Raw genomic sequence first — 12,253 nt, 5'->3', positions numbered from 1 at the left:
TTGGAGCTTTTAAAAATAGGTACAGATTTCCCACCCCAGATGTACTGATGGGTGATCTCCAGGAGTTGAGCCCAGGAATTTGTATTTTTAGATGCTTCCCCATCGTGCTCATGTCCAGCAGGATTAAGAACCCTGCCTTCCTTACCTTTTCTGACAAAGGGAATGTTGGGAGCACTCTTGTCAGTAATGGCAGAAGCATAACCAAGTTAGTTACCTCCAAAAAACTGGTCCTTAATTTTTGTTGAGTGTTGGGCCTGTGCTTTTATCAATTCAGTATTCATGCAGCATCGCCTCCATGCCACACACTATCCTAGATGCCAGAGAGCCTGCATTGTAAAGACCATACAGAGAGTTTTTCCTCAGTCAAGCAAATAATCATTGAACATACTCTGGCTCTGATAGGTTTCTAAGAGCTTTGCAAATATTGTTTCACTTAACCCTCCCAACAGTCCTATAAGGTGGGTACCATTATTATTCTTATTTTAAAAAGGGTTTAGGAAACTGAGAGGCAGTGAAACTAAGTAATTTCCCCAGTTTTACATGGTGTGGTTAAGTAATTGGCTCACCTGCAAATCCTTCTCAGAAAAATTCACACACCTACAATTTTTTACATGAAATTTGGGGGCTCCGTAGACTCTTATGGATATCAAGTTAAAGACTCCTGTCCTGGAAGGTGACAGCCACAATACTGTGAGTAAACCTGACTCCCCATCAGCATCATTGAGTTCTGAATACAAACAGTTCTTTTACTTGATTGACCCTTTTCGTGCTGTAGTTTATCCATAGAGTTTCCATCCCCTTACATCCCTGGACTTCTTGCTTGTCTTTTCCTATCTTTGTTTACATATTGGATGACTGATGTATTTTGGGCATTTCATTGACTGCCCTTCTAATTTTGTTACTTCTCGATTACCTACCTTCCCTCAATATGTGAGGGATATTTTCCTAGCATCAGATAGTTTTCAGTTGACTGACACCATGTGCCTTCTCATTGTTCTAAGTTTTCCCAAGAATGTTACCACTGAAATTCAGCTTTAGTTAAGATCTGTCTGATTTAGTTTTCTGTTCTTTGAGATCTTTATTTTGGTTCTTATTGGCTTATTCTGCCGGTAATACAGTACTGTTCTATATTCGTTTTAATTACTTGTAGGGATCCCATGTATATGCTAACTCAAAATTATAGGAGTTGGTCTGTTGATTTGCGGTCTAGATTTCAGGCGGTCAGAGTTTTCCTTTGTGTGGTTATGTGATGTGCTGTGAACGTCTTCCTTCTATGCCTTATGCCACCTTAAATCTATTTTCCCATGAAAATAATAAAATGTTTACACATATGTTTTATACAGTGTTGTTTTCCATATGATATATATATATATATTATATACATAGATGATATTTAATAATATTCTTATCAACTAGCTGAAATTTGGCTGCCAGTGGGTAGATTCTGTGTGTTCTCCATCTAACCTAGTATCAGTGGTATCTCTGCTTGATCTGGCCCCAGGAGACCTTATTCCTAGCTGATTATTCTGCTCTAAATTCATCTGTAGTGTAGTTATATTATTCTGTTCCTCTCACTATAATATAAATTGTGGTTTAATTTGAACCCATCTTAGGGAAAGTTGAAAGAAAATAGACTAATTATGAAGGAAGGGTCCTCTATCTTCCTTTCTCAGCCTTCTGGATTTTAGTGAAGAATGCAAAGGTCAAATACCCAAAAAGTGTATTCAATTTTATTTCCCTTTCATTTTGAGGATTTAATTTAACTAAAAGGTTGAAGAAGATTTTACTGAGGTATTTTCCTGTTATAGCGGTATTTCCTCACTCAAATATGTTTCTTCCTCTGGTAATGTTTTCTCTTCTGCTCATCTTTGTAATTGCCTGTACTCTAATTTAACTTCATTTAGAACAGCATATTTCCCTACCATCTGATGCTGACATTGTAACTTAGTATGACAGGAAATAGTGATTTACAATATTGCTGATTGCAATTCTGATAAACTTTACCTTATGACCTGAACATTAGGCTGGGTTATTTCTTGATATTCTACACTCACTTTTTATGGAATATCTTTACAGTAAGAGATCTACATGAAAGAATTTTAAAAAGTCTTGCCTTCACATGAATGTAATCTAGTAGAATCAACTTTGATGACCCCAAATATGTTTATTATTCTTTAGTGAAATTTCCATCTTGTCTTAGGTTAGACACTTAGATATTGTACTAAAATATGGTGATGGACACCTTTTACATTGGGTTAAGAGAACTTAATCTTTGGAAGTCATTTCCATTTCAGGATTTTACAACATACCCATCTTCCATTGATCTTAATTATTTGGTTATGTTGCATCCTTTAAGGACTACGTAATTTTCTATTATAAGGACATATTTCTACTTTCTGACTTTAAAAAATTTAGGTCTTATACATTGTTTTGCTTTTCAGCCCATATTTTTTTTAGTCTTTTTAGTATGCAGTCTCCCTTGCTTACAGAATAAAAATCAATACTTTTTAAATAGTAGAGTTTATTTTAGTTATGATTATAAAAGCAGTAGAAAAACTAATCCATCATAAACTGGTTTACATAAGCTAAACATGTTACTTAGTGATTATAAAATTAATTTTATGCATTTACTTCTATGAATACTATGTTTGGTGAGAGATCCAAGTTGTACCTTTCATGTTTTGTGGTTGAACAATAATTTAATATTTCTAATTTCTGTTCAGGTTGGGCATGTCAAGAGAGGACTCTATAAAGCTCACATCTGGACCAAACAATGATGGAGCTGAAAGCAGTTCTTCATGTGGGACCTCTGGCCTTCCTGGTCTATCTGCACAGACTCCCTTGAAAGAACAACAGCCAAAAAGCATGAAAAGTCCAACTTCTCCAGAGCCTGATTTCTGTGCTACACTTTGTCCCATGGTAGACGTAGGTAAAGATGTAATGACAGAGTCAGAATCAGAGGACATCCTGATCCCCGAAGAATCTGTGATTCAGGAAGAAATTGAGGAAGAGGTAGAGACTAGCATCTGTGAGTGCCAGGATGAGAATCACAAGACAATACCTGAATTTTCTGAGGAGTCAGAAAGTCCAGCCAACTCTCATGAGGAGCCCCAAATAGCACCTCCTGAAGATAACTTGGAATCCTGTGTTATAATGAATGATGTTTTAGAAACTTTGCCTCATGTTGATGTTAAAGTGGAAGAGAAATCAGAATCTCCCCAGGAAGAGATGTCAGTTGTCATTGATCAGCTAGAAGTCTGTGACTCTCTCGTTCCTTCCACTTCATCTGGGACTCATGTCAATGACACAGAACATAAGGAGCCAGAAACTGCACTAGAGACCAACACTCCAAAAATTAAAACAGGGTCATCGTCTTTAGAAGGCCAATTTCCAAGTGAAGGAATCGCTGTAGATATGGAGCTGCAGAGTGATCCTGATGAACAGCTTTCTGAAAATGCTTGCATCTCTGAAACGTCCTTCTCTTCTGAGAGCCCAGAGGGAGCCTGTACCAGCCTGACATCCCCAGGAGGGGAAACCCAATCCACTTCAGAAGAATCGTGTACCCCAGCCTCCCTTGAGACAACGTTTTGTTCTGAGGTGTCCAGCACTGAAAATGTGGACAAATATAATCAGCGAAATGCCACTGATGAAAATCTTCATGCATCTTTGATGTCAGAAATCTCTCCAATGTCCACTTCACCTGAAATATCAGAAGTGTCTTTGATGTCCAATTTACCGTTAACATCTGAAGCATCCCCAGTGTCAAATTTACCTTTAACGTCAGAAACCTCGCCCACGTCTGATTTACCTTTGACATCAGAAACTTCTTCAGTGTCTTCCATGCTTCTCACATCTGAGACCACTTTTATATCCAGCTTGCCACTTCCTTCAGAAACATCTCCAATTTCCAGTTCTTCCATGAATGAAAGAATGGTGCATCAACAAAGAAAGTCAACTTCCATATCTGAACAACCACTTTCCCCCCAGAAAGATGAAGGTTCTGCCCCTGCCAAGCCCCTGGGAGAGAGCCTTACCTCTCAGCAGAAGACTCTATCAAATACTCCTGAACCTATCAAAATGGGTTCTTCTTCCATTGCTCCTGAAGTATGTTCATCAGAAGAATTGCACAATAAGACCCTGAATCAGCAGCCTTGTAAATCACATGTTGAAACTGAGAAGCCCTATCCCGCTTCGATTCCAGAACTTCCTTCTACAGAAATGATAAAAGTTAAAAATCATAATGTCCTGCAAAGAACAGAAAAGAAAGCGATGTCTTCACCATTGGAATTACCTGTCTTTTCTGAAGAGACAGAGAGTAAGGGAAATGAGCTCCCATCAGCTAAATTACAGGACAAGCAATACATCTCATCGGTGGATAAGGCTTCATTTTCAGAAGGCTCTAGAAATAAAACGCATAAGCCAGGGAGCTCACAGAATCGGTTGGAGACCTCTCATGCTTCCAAGTTGTCAGAGCCCTCCAAGTCCCCAGATGGGGTAAGAAATGAAAGTAGAGAATCTGAGATATCGAAGAGGAAAACCGCAGAGCATCACAGCTTTGGGATCTGTAAGGAGAAGAGGGCTAGGATAGAAGATGACCAGTCAAGCCGGAGCATCTCATCCAGCAGTCCATCTGAGAAAGAACAGCCTCCAAGAGAGGAACCAAGGGTTCCACCTCTCAAGGTATGGTATTTTTTTTTTTAAAAAAAGGAAATTCCATAGATAGGCTTTTTCTATTTAGATACTTAATTTTTCAAAAATAAATGTAGCAGTTTATAATCTAATACTCCCAGCACCAGTCTAATATTAAATGATCCTTTTTCAGACTGCGTTGAGCTCATACAATAAGTTTAGATAGATGTACATATTTAGACCTTGGCATTTAAGGAAAAAGAAGGGCGGAGGGAGAACAGGCCCTGGAGGAGCCCACAGGCCACCGAGATACAGGGTCTCTGGGGGACTCCACAGTGTAGGACAGAGACCTATATGAACTTGGAAAAATTTGAAAGATAATTCAGCATCCTATAAAAGTTCAGTAGGACTAGAGAAAGCAGTAGTCAAAAGTCAGAGGCTTGCCCTCAAGAAATGAAGCTACGTGTTACCTCCTCATTCATTTTCCAACAAATGTTGAACACCCCCTCTGCCTAACAGAGAGGAGCTAGCTTCTGAAAGAGCCTCATTAAATATTTCTTGAATAAATCAATGAAATCACTTCACAAACCCTGAGGAAAATGCTATAGATACATAGGTATACAAATCCTACTATTTTATTTCCAAAATAATAAAGAAGTATTTAACTTCACACAGTAATAAAGCCTGTAGACAAACATTCCTATTTATATATTTTATTTTGATCCCAGGTAGATTTTAACTCTCAGAAAACAACTCTTGTATATAAATTGACTCTGCCTAACTAAACTAAAAATTAAGGTTAACTCAAAGAATTACAAACATACTCAAGATTTGTTTTTCTTAATCTTTTCTCTTTATTTTGCTCTGCTCTGACATCTACTTTTAATATGTGACTCATGATCTCCCTAAGGTTGACTTTTAGGGGTGTGATTGTAATTATTCTATTTAATAAAGCAGTCCCTATTAAATAAGATTCTAGAGATATAAAAGATGAATATTAAGCTCCCATTAAAACCCTGCTGTGCATTTTAATTCTGAAGCAATGAAAAGAAAAATATAAGCATGCTTTCCATAGGAAATAATTTTAAACATTTCAGTCTAATTTTTTTTGTCAAAAGCTTCTTTTCAAAGTGATATATACTTTATGTAAAGATAGATGGATAGAGAGATACAATAAATATATTTAATGTTTGTTAGGCTTAATGTTTTTAATTTTTTAAACTAAGGGAAATATTTAAAAGGTAAAACTGAATTCCTTTTCTAAATTCATCTGTCATTGGAACCTTTGGATTAGAAGAGAGCCATCAGAAATTTGAAAATGAGAAACGAGATAGCTCAGGAAGATAATCCATCTACCAAAGTACTAAAGCATAATTCCAAATTGACACGATCTTGTAGTATGTGTCAGGTATTTATAATGTCAATATATGTAAATGCACACATGTTAAGAGAGGTGTAAGTTTTCTAGGAAAATTTTTTCTAGAGGAAAAAATATAAGGAAATACAGTACATGTCAACAGCACAGAATGGGGAGCCCAAAGGCTCTGTCACTCCCTAGTTATATGAACCCAAGGCAGCCCATCTCCTGGGGCTCGGTTTTTTCAACTGTAAACGAAGGGCTTTAACTAGATCCCTGCCAGCTCTACAAATCTGTGACTCTGGGAATATTCTTAGTGACTAAAGCATCATAGGCATTGCTTTGGGATGTTTGTTGTTAGGTCTTGTGCCTTATGAATTTGGTGATGACTGAGTCTCTTAAGTAGATGAGTGGGTGAACAGTGTGGGTTGGGACATTTACCAAATTCAGCAGACTGTAGATTTCCAATATCAAGTAAGCTGCCCAACCCATACTCTCTTTTGGAGGCAGAAAACTAGAGTTACCCTTGCTTTCAAGAAAACGTAATAATAATAATAAAATCCCTTTGGAAAGCAAAGCACTTTCACAAGTATCATTCCATCTTTATAACACCTCTGTGAAAGAAATAGACCAGAAATAACTAGTCTTACTGTTTACAGTTTACAAAGTCATATTGTATGCTTATTTTATATATATATATATATATATATATATATATATATATATATGGTGGTATGGGACCACATAAAACCTACAGAGTCTCTGACTCGGGGAGATTATTGGAGAAACTGAAGTACACAGTGATTTGCCTAGGTTCACAGCATTCCTTTGTGTCAAGCCAGGCTGAGAATTCTAGTCTTCTGACCCTTGGTTAGGGCTTTTTTCCTTTTTCCTTTGTGTCAAATTAAGACAGATAAATTAAGGCAGATAAATTCAAATAGAGTTTTGAATATCTCTATTCTTCCTGGCTGGCCTGAGTATCTTCATGCCAGCCAGGAAGATAAGTTGAAAGCTGACTATTTCTAACTCTTTTTAGCTCACCTCATTTTAAGAAGCCTGGGTTTTGTTTCCATTTATATGAGGCTTTAAAAGACGTTTCATTTCCATGCCAAATGAAGTCACCGGTTAATATTTTATGGATTGAAAACAGAGGTTAAAATTTTTAATTTTCACTTTCGTGCTGCGTTTATTGCTGATTTATACCCCAAAGGCCCATTCAGGGTATTAGGTGCCGTTCTTGCCCCCTTAGGAGAGGATGCGGCTACTCCCCGCCCTCGCGTGCCTGTGTCCCCACGTCCCTCTGTGATCACGTACACATGCGCCTTGTCTGTGATCGTGTACACGCACTTTATCTTTCGATTTTCCCCCTTCCTGTAGATACAGCTTTCCAAAATCGGGCCACCCTTTATTATCAAGAGCCAACCAGTCTCCAAACCAGAGGCTCGCGCGTCATCTGGCACATCGGTCAGTGGCGGGAGGAACACGGGAGCCAGGACCCTGGCGGACATCAAGGCCCGAGCCCAGCAAGCAAGGGCCCAGCGAGAGGCGGCAGCAGCGGCAGCCGTGGCGGCAGCCGCGAGCATCGTTTCGGGAGCTATGGGGAGCCCAGGAGAGGGCGGAAAAGCCAGAACTCTGGCGCATATCAAAGAGCAGACGAAGGTGAAGCTCTTCGCAAAGCATCAAGCCCGAGCCCACCTCTTCCAGAACACTAAAGAGCCCCGGTTGCCTCCGCTCGGCTCAAAGGAAGGACCTCCAAGCTTAGAAGTCTCTTCTGCCCCTGAAACAAAAATCGAAGGCTCGCCTGGTGTCATCATTGTCAATCCAAACTGCCGATCTCCCAGCAACAAGGCTGCGCACCTCCGGGAGCCCACCACTGTACTACAGCAGTCTCTCAACCCGACCAAACTTCCAGAAATTGCCACGGACTTACCTGTGCATAGTTCTGACGAAAACACACCTGTGTCACACTTGTCTGAGAAAATTGTTTCATCTACCTCTTCTGAAAATAGCAGTGTGCCCATGCTTTTTAATAAAAATCCCGTCCCCGTGTCTGTCTGCAGCACTGCTATGTCGGGAGCAATTAAAGAACATCCCTTTGTGAGCTCTGTTGATAAATCCTCTGTCCTAATGTCTGTTGACAGTGCAAACACGACAATTTCTGCTTGTAACATAAGCATGTTAAAAACCATCCAGGGAACGGACCCTCCATGCATAGCCATTATACCAAAATGTATTGAGAGCACCCCTCTTCCGGCCACCACGGAGGGCTCCAGCACAGCGAGCCCCCGGGATGACACGCAGTTACTGGCACCCAGCAGCAGTGCTGGCAGCCTAGTCTCCAGTCAGTACACCTCTGTGCCAACTCCCTCCATTGGAAGCAACTTGCCAAACCATCTCTCCACTAGCTCTGTCTTGATTCCCCCAACGGGAATGAACAACAGATTTCCTTCTGAGAAGATAGCCATGCCTGGGAGCGAAGAACAGGCCACCATGTCCATGGGCACCACTGTGAGAGCCGCCCTCGGCTGCAGGGACCCCGTCGCAGTCACTGACGCCCTGGTGGCACGCCCACCTGTCGCAGCGTTTACTGCAAGCGTGCTGACTGTAAACTCTTATGACAGTCCTCCCACGTTAAGTGCTGAAAGCTTGGACAAAACTTCAGGGACTCGGAACAGGGCAGACACTTCTGGGAGACCTCAGCCACCCCCGGGGGGCTTCGCACCAGCAGCCATAAACCGCTCGATTCCATGTAAAGTCATCGTCGACCACAGCACCACGCTGACCTCTACGTCGTCTCTGACTGTCTCTCTTGAGAGCACAGAAGCCGGTGTGGACCTCCAGAGCAGGTCCGGGAGGACGGAGGCAGCCGTTCAGCCCGTGGCGTGTCCACAGGTGTCTGTCATCAGCAGGCCCGAGCCGGTTGCAAGTGAAGGCGGAGATCATGGTCCCAGTTTCATTGCTGCTTCCGCTGCAAAACAAGACAGTCAAACGATGCAGGCCACCTGCCCGGGTCTCCGTGAAGGACCCCTCGTGGTTCCAGATAGCTTAAACGCGGGGACTCCTCTGAGTCTCAGCTTTGCTGAGCAGGCGCATGGCATAACCACGTTCAAAAGTGAAGCCGACACAGCCTGTAGCCATCAGTATAACCCGGGCAGCCGGATCTGCTGGGGCGAGGACGGGGTGAGGAGTGCAGGACAGCCTCTGCTCAGCCACCCTGGTTCCAGTAAACAGAAGGAATATCTGGAGCAGGGCTGTCCGAAGGCCATCAAGACCGAGCACGCCAGCTCCTCGCATGTGGCGGAACTTCACCCCAGGAATCTCATCACAAGCGTCCCTCTCCCAGTGAAGTCCGAACCTCACGACGTGGACAGGGGCTTTAGGATGGATGCCGACGACTTCCCTGGTCCTGAGCTGCATCCTCCAGCTGCAGGGGCAGCCCCGAGTGTGCAACAGACGCAGACCGTGCAGGCCCCCGCCTCTGGTCCCATGGAAGAGGCCATCTCTCTGGCTACAGACACCCTGAAAAGAGTTCCCAGTGCAGGGAGCTCCAGCTGCCGTCTGTCATCGGTGGAGGCGAACAATCCCCTCGTCACACAGTTACTCCAGGGCAACTTGCCTTTGGAAAAAGTGTTGCCCCAGCCCAGACTGGGAGCCAAGCTCGAAATCAACAGGCTTCCTCTGCCTCTTCAAACTACCTCAGTGGGTAAAACAGCCCCCGAGAGGAACGTGGTTGAAATGCCCCCTAGCTCTCCCAATGCAGACGGCAAAGGCTACCTGGCAGGAGCTCTCGCACCACTACAAATGAGGAAGCGGGAGAACCACCCCAAGAAGAGAGTCGCCAGGACCGGGGGGGGAACACACTCAAGTGAAATGTGAGCCAGGGAAGTTGTTGGCGGACCCAGATGTGAAAGGGGTGCCGTGTGTCATCAGCTCCGGCATGAATCAGCTGGGACTCAGCCAGCCGCTGAAGCAGGAGTGGCTGAACAAGCACCCTGTGCAGAGCAAGATGGCTCACAGCCCTGAGGTCAAACAGCAGAAGCGGCTGCTCCCCTCGTGTAGCTTCCAGCAGAACCTGTTTCACGTCGACAAGAACGACGGCTTCCACCCCGACGCTGGGACCTCCCACAGACAGCAGTTTTACCAAATGCCTCTGGCTGCCAGGGGCCCCATTCCTACCGCGGCTCTGTTACCAGCCTCTGCCAAAGCCCCCGTGGGCTGTAACACGTTTTCCTTCAATAGGCATCTTGAGCAAAAGGGACTGGGAGAGGTTAGCCTTTCCTCAGCACCTCACCAGCTAAGGTTAACCAATATGGTGCCCCCCAACATGCCCATTAAAGAAGGTGATGACATGGGGGGGACCCCGCACGGGGTGCCGCACAAAGCACTAGTGCATCCCCCGCCCCCTCCCCCCTTGGCTTTGCCCCCACCTCCCCCGCCGCCGCCGCCACTACCTCCACCTCTTCCTAATCCAGAAGTCCCCTCCGATCAAAAACAACTGCCAGTTACCATGGAAACCACTAAGCGACTTAGTTGGCCACAGTCCACGGGCATATGTAGCAATATAAAATCGGAACCTCTTTCTTTTGAGGAAGGTTTAAGCAGCAGCTGTGAACTGGGCATGAAACAAGTTTCCTATGACCAGAATGAAATGAAAGAACAGTTGAAGGCGTTTGCGCTGAAAAATGCAGATTTCTCTTCCTATTTGCTTTCTGAGCCACAGAAGCCTTTTACCCAATTAGCTGCTCAGAAAATGCAGGTGCAGCAACAACAGCAGCTCTGTGGAAATTATCCAACAATACACTTCGGTAGCACGAGCTTCAAAAGGGCAGCATCTGCAATTGAAAAGTCCATTGGGATTTTGGGAAGTGGCTCCAATCCCACCACGGGTCTGCCTGGTCAGAACGCTCAGATGCCCGTTCAGAACTTTGCCGACAGCAGCAACGCGGATGAGTTGGAACTGAAATGCTCTTGCCGGCTGAAAGCCATGATTGTGTGCAAAGGCTGTGGGGCCTTCTGCCACGACGACTGCATAGGGCCTTCTAAACTCTGTGTAGCTTGCCTGGTTGTGCGATAAGAGCTGAGTGAAAGATGCAGTATCCCTTTTCACCACGGAAAAGCCAAATGGCGTCAGCAACAACAAATTGAACTGCTCAGTGGTTTATAGCGTGCTAATTTATTTTACTTTGGAACAGATGATCTTTTCTCTAGATGATTATTTTCTTGCGTTTCTGGGAAAGGAGAGATCGCATTCCAGCCGAGGGGCTCAACAGCATGTCTTTTACATATTTAGTTGCCATTTGCAGCTTTGGAAAGTTTCTATTCGTGTGTATACAGGTCACTCCCAATTTGTTTCTTTCTTTTTTTAATCCAGGTGTAGATAGGAAAAGGACATTTTAAACTACTTAATGGTAACCAGAAATGGAGATGTGGAGAGAGATCGGTAACAGCAATTTAAGGTGGTGATGCATTCTTCTGTAGATTAACCATTACAGCGAGGGTTCCAACCGTTGACTCCTTTGGACCTACCTTTACCATAGTGATTATATCATATTTGGAAAAGGGAATCTGATTTAAGTGTATGATTCCTTGTATTTACTCATATCACAAAAGGTATTAAAGGAGGTATGCCATTAATGAACTCCACTGTCCTTATTCTCTTTCCTCCCTTTTGACTCTTTTCAGAGACTGGCAGATTCTCTGGATCTGCCTTGGACATGGTACACATATTGTAGTGAAATGTCTTTTCCACCTGAAATTGCAGTGTGGGCCTCATGCCCAGCAATCTGGTTCAAGCCCTTTGACACCCGAGACTGTAAGATCAGTTGGACAACAGAGAGCCATAGGCCCAGAGGATTTCAGAGCTTCATGTGTGGCTTCTAAGAGCAAGTATGAAAAAAAATGTCCTAAAATTCAAAGCAAACAAGTAAAATGCTGTGTATGCAAACACACCTAAATGCGTTGGCGATGTAAATATTGGTCCATTCTATTCACTCTAATACAATTACTAGATATTAAAATTGGGGGGAAATAATCGTAACCCTTTATTGATGACACCAGTGTATTCTGGCTTCCGACTTTGCAGAGGTTGGCCACCTCTTTTTTTAAAGTGTCATTGATGATGAGAGGGACTATAGAAGGCTGAAGTGTCAACATTTTTCTGAACAGTTTTTTCCTTATGAGTCATGATCTATGTAATTATATTTGACTCTAAACTAGCCCTTATTTTAAAAAATTGTTCTGGGTGTTGCATGTTTTGTTTCCCACCCC

At 43.2% G+C, this 12,253-nt stretch overlaps 1 protein-coding gene across 1 annotated transcript in view; it reads left to right on the top strand.

The window, feature by feature from the left end:
* Nucleotides 1-11,079, top strand: part of ASXL3 (ASXL transcriptional regulator 3) — a 140,272-nt gene extending 129,193 nt beyond the window's left edge. Inside the window, 3 exon segments of the mRNA XM_029230434.1 lie at nucleotides 2,724-4,680; nucleotides 7,364-9,832; nucleotides 9,834-11,079. Coding sequence (XP_029086267.1) covers nucleotides 2,724-4,680; nucleotides 7,364-9,832; nucleotides 9,834-11,060 — 5,653 coding nt within the window. The 3' untranslated portion in view covers nucleotides 11,061-11,079.
* The last annotated feature ends 1,174 nt before the right edge of the window (nucleotides 11,080-12,253 follow it).

The sequence above is a fragment of the Monodon monoceros genome, unplaced genomic scaffold (assembly GCF_005190385.1).
Source record: "Monodon monoceros isolate NGI ecotype Baffin Bay Population unplaced genomic scaffold, NGI_Narwhal_1 Super_Scaffold_1, whole genome shotgun sequence".
Taxonomy (NCBI): domain Eukaryota; kingdom Metazoa; phylum Chordata; class Mammalia; order Artiodactyla; family Monodontidae; genus Monodon; species Monodon monoceros.
This window is presented reverse-complemented; position numbering and strand designations above follow the sequence as displayed.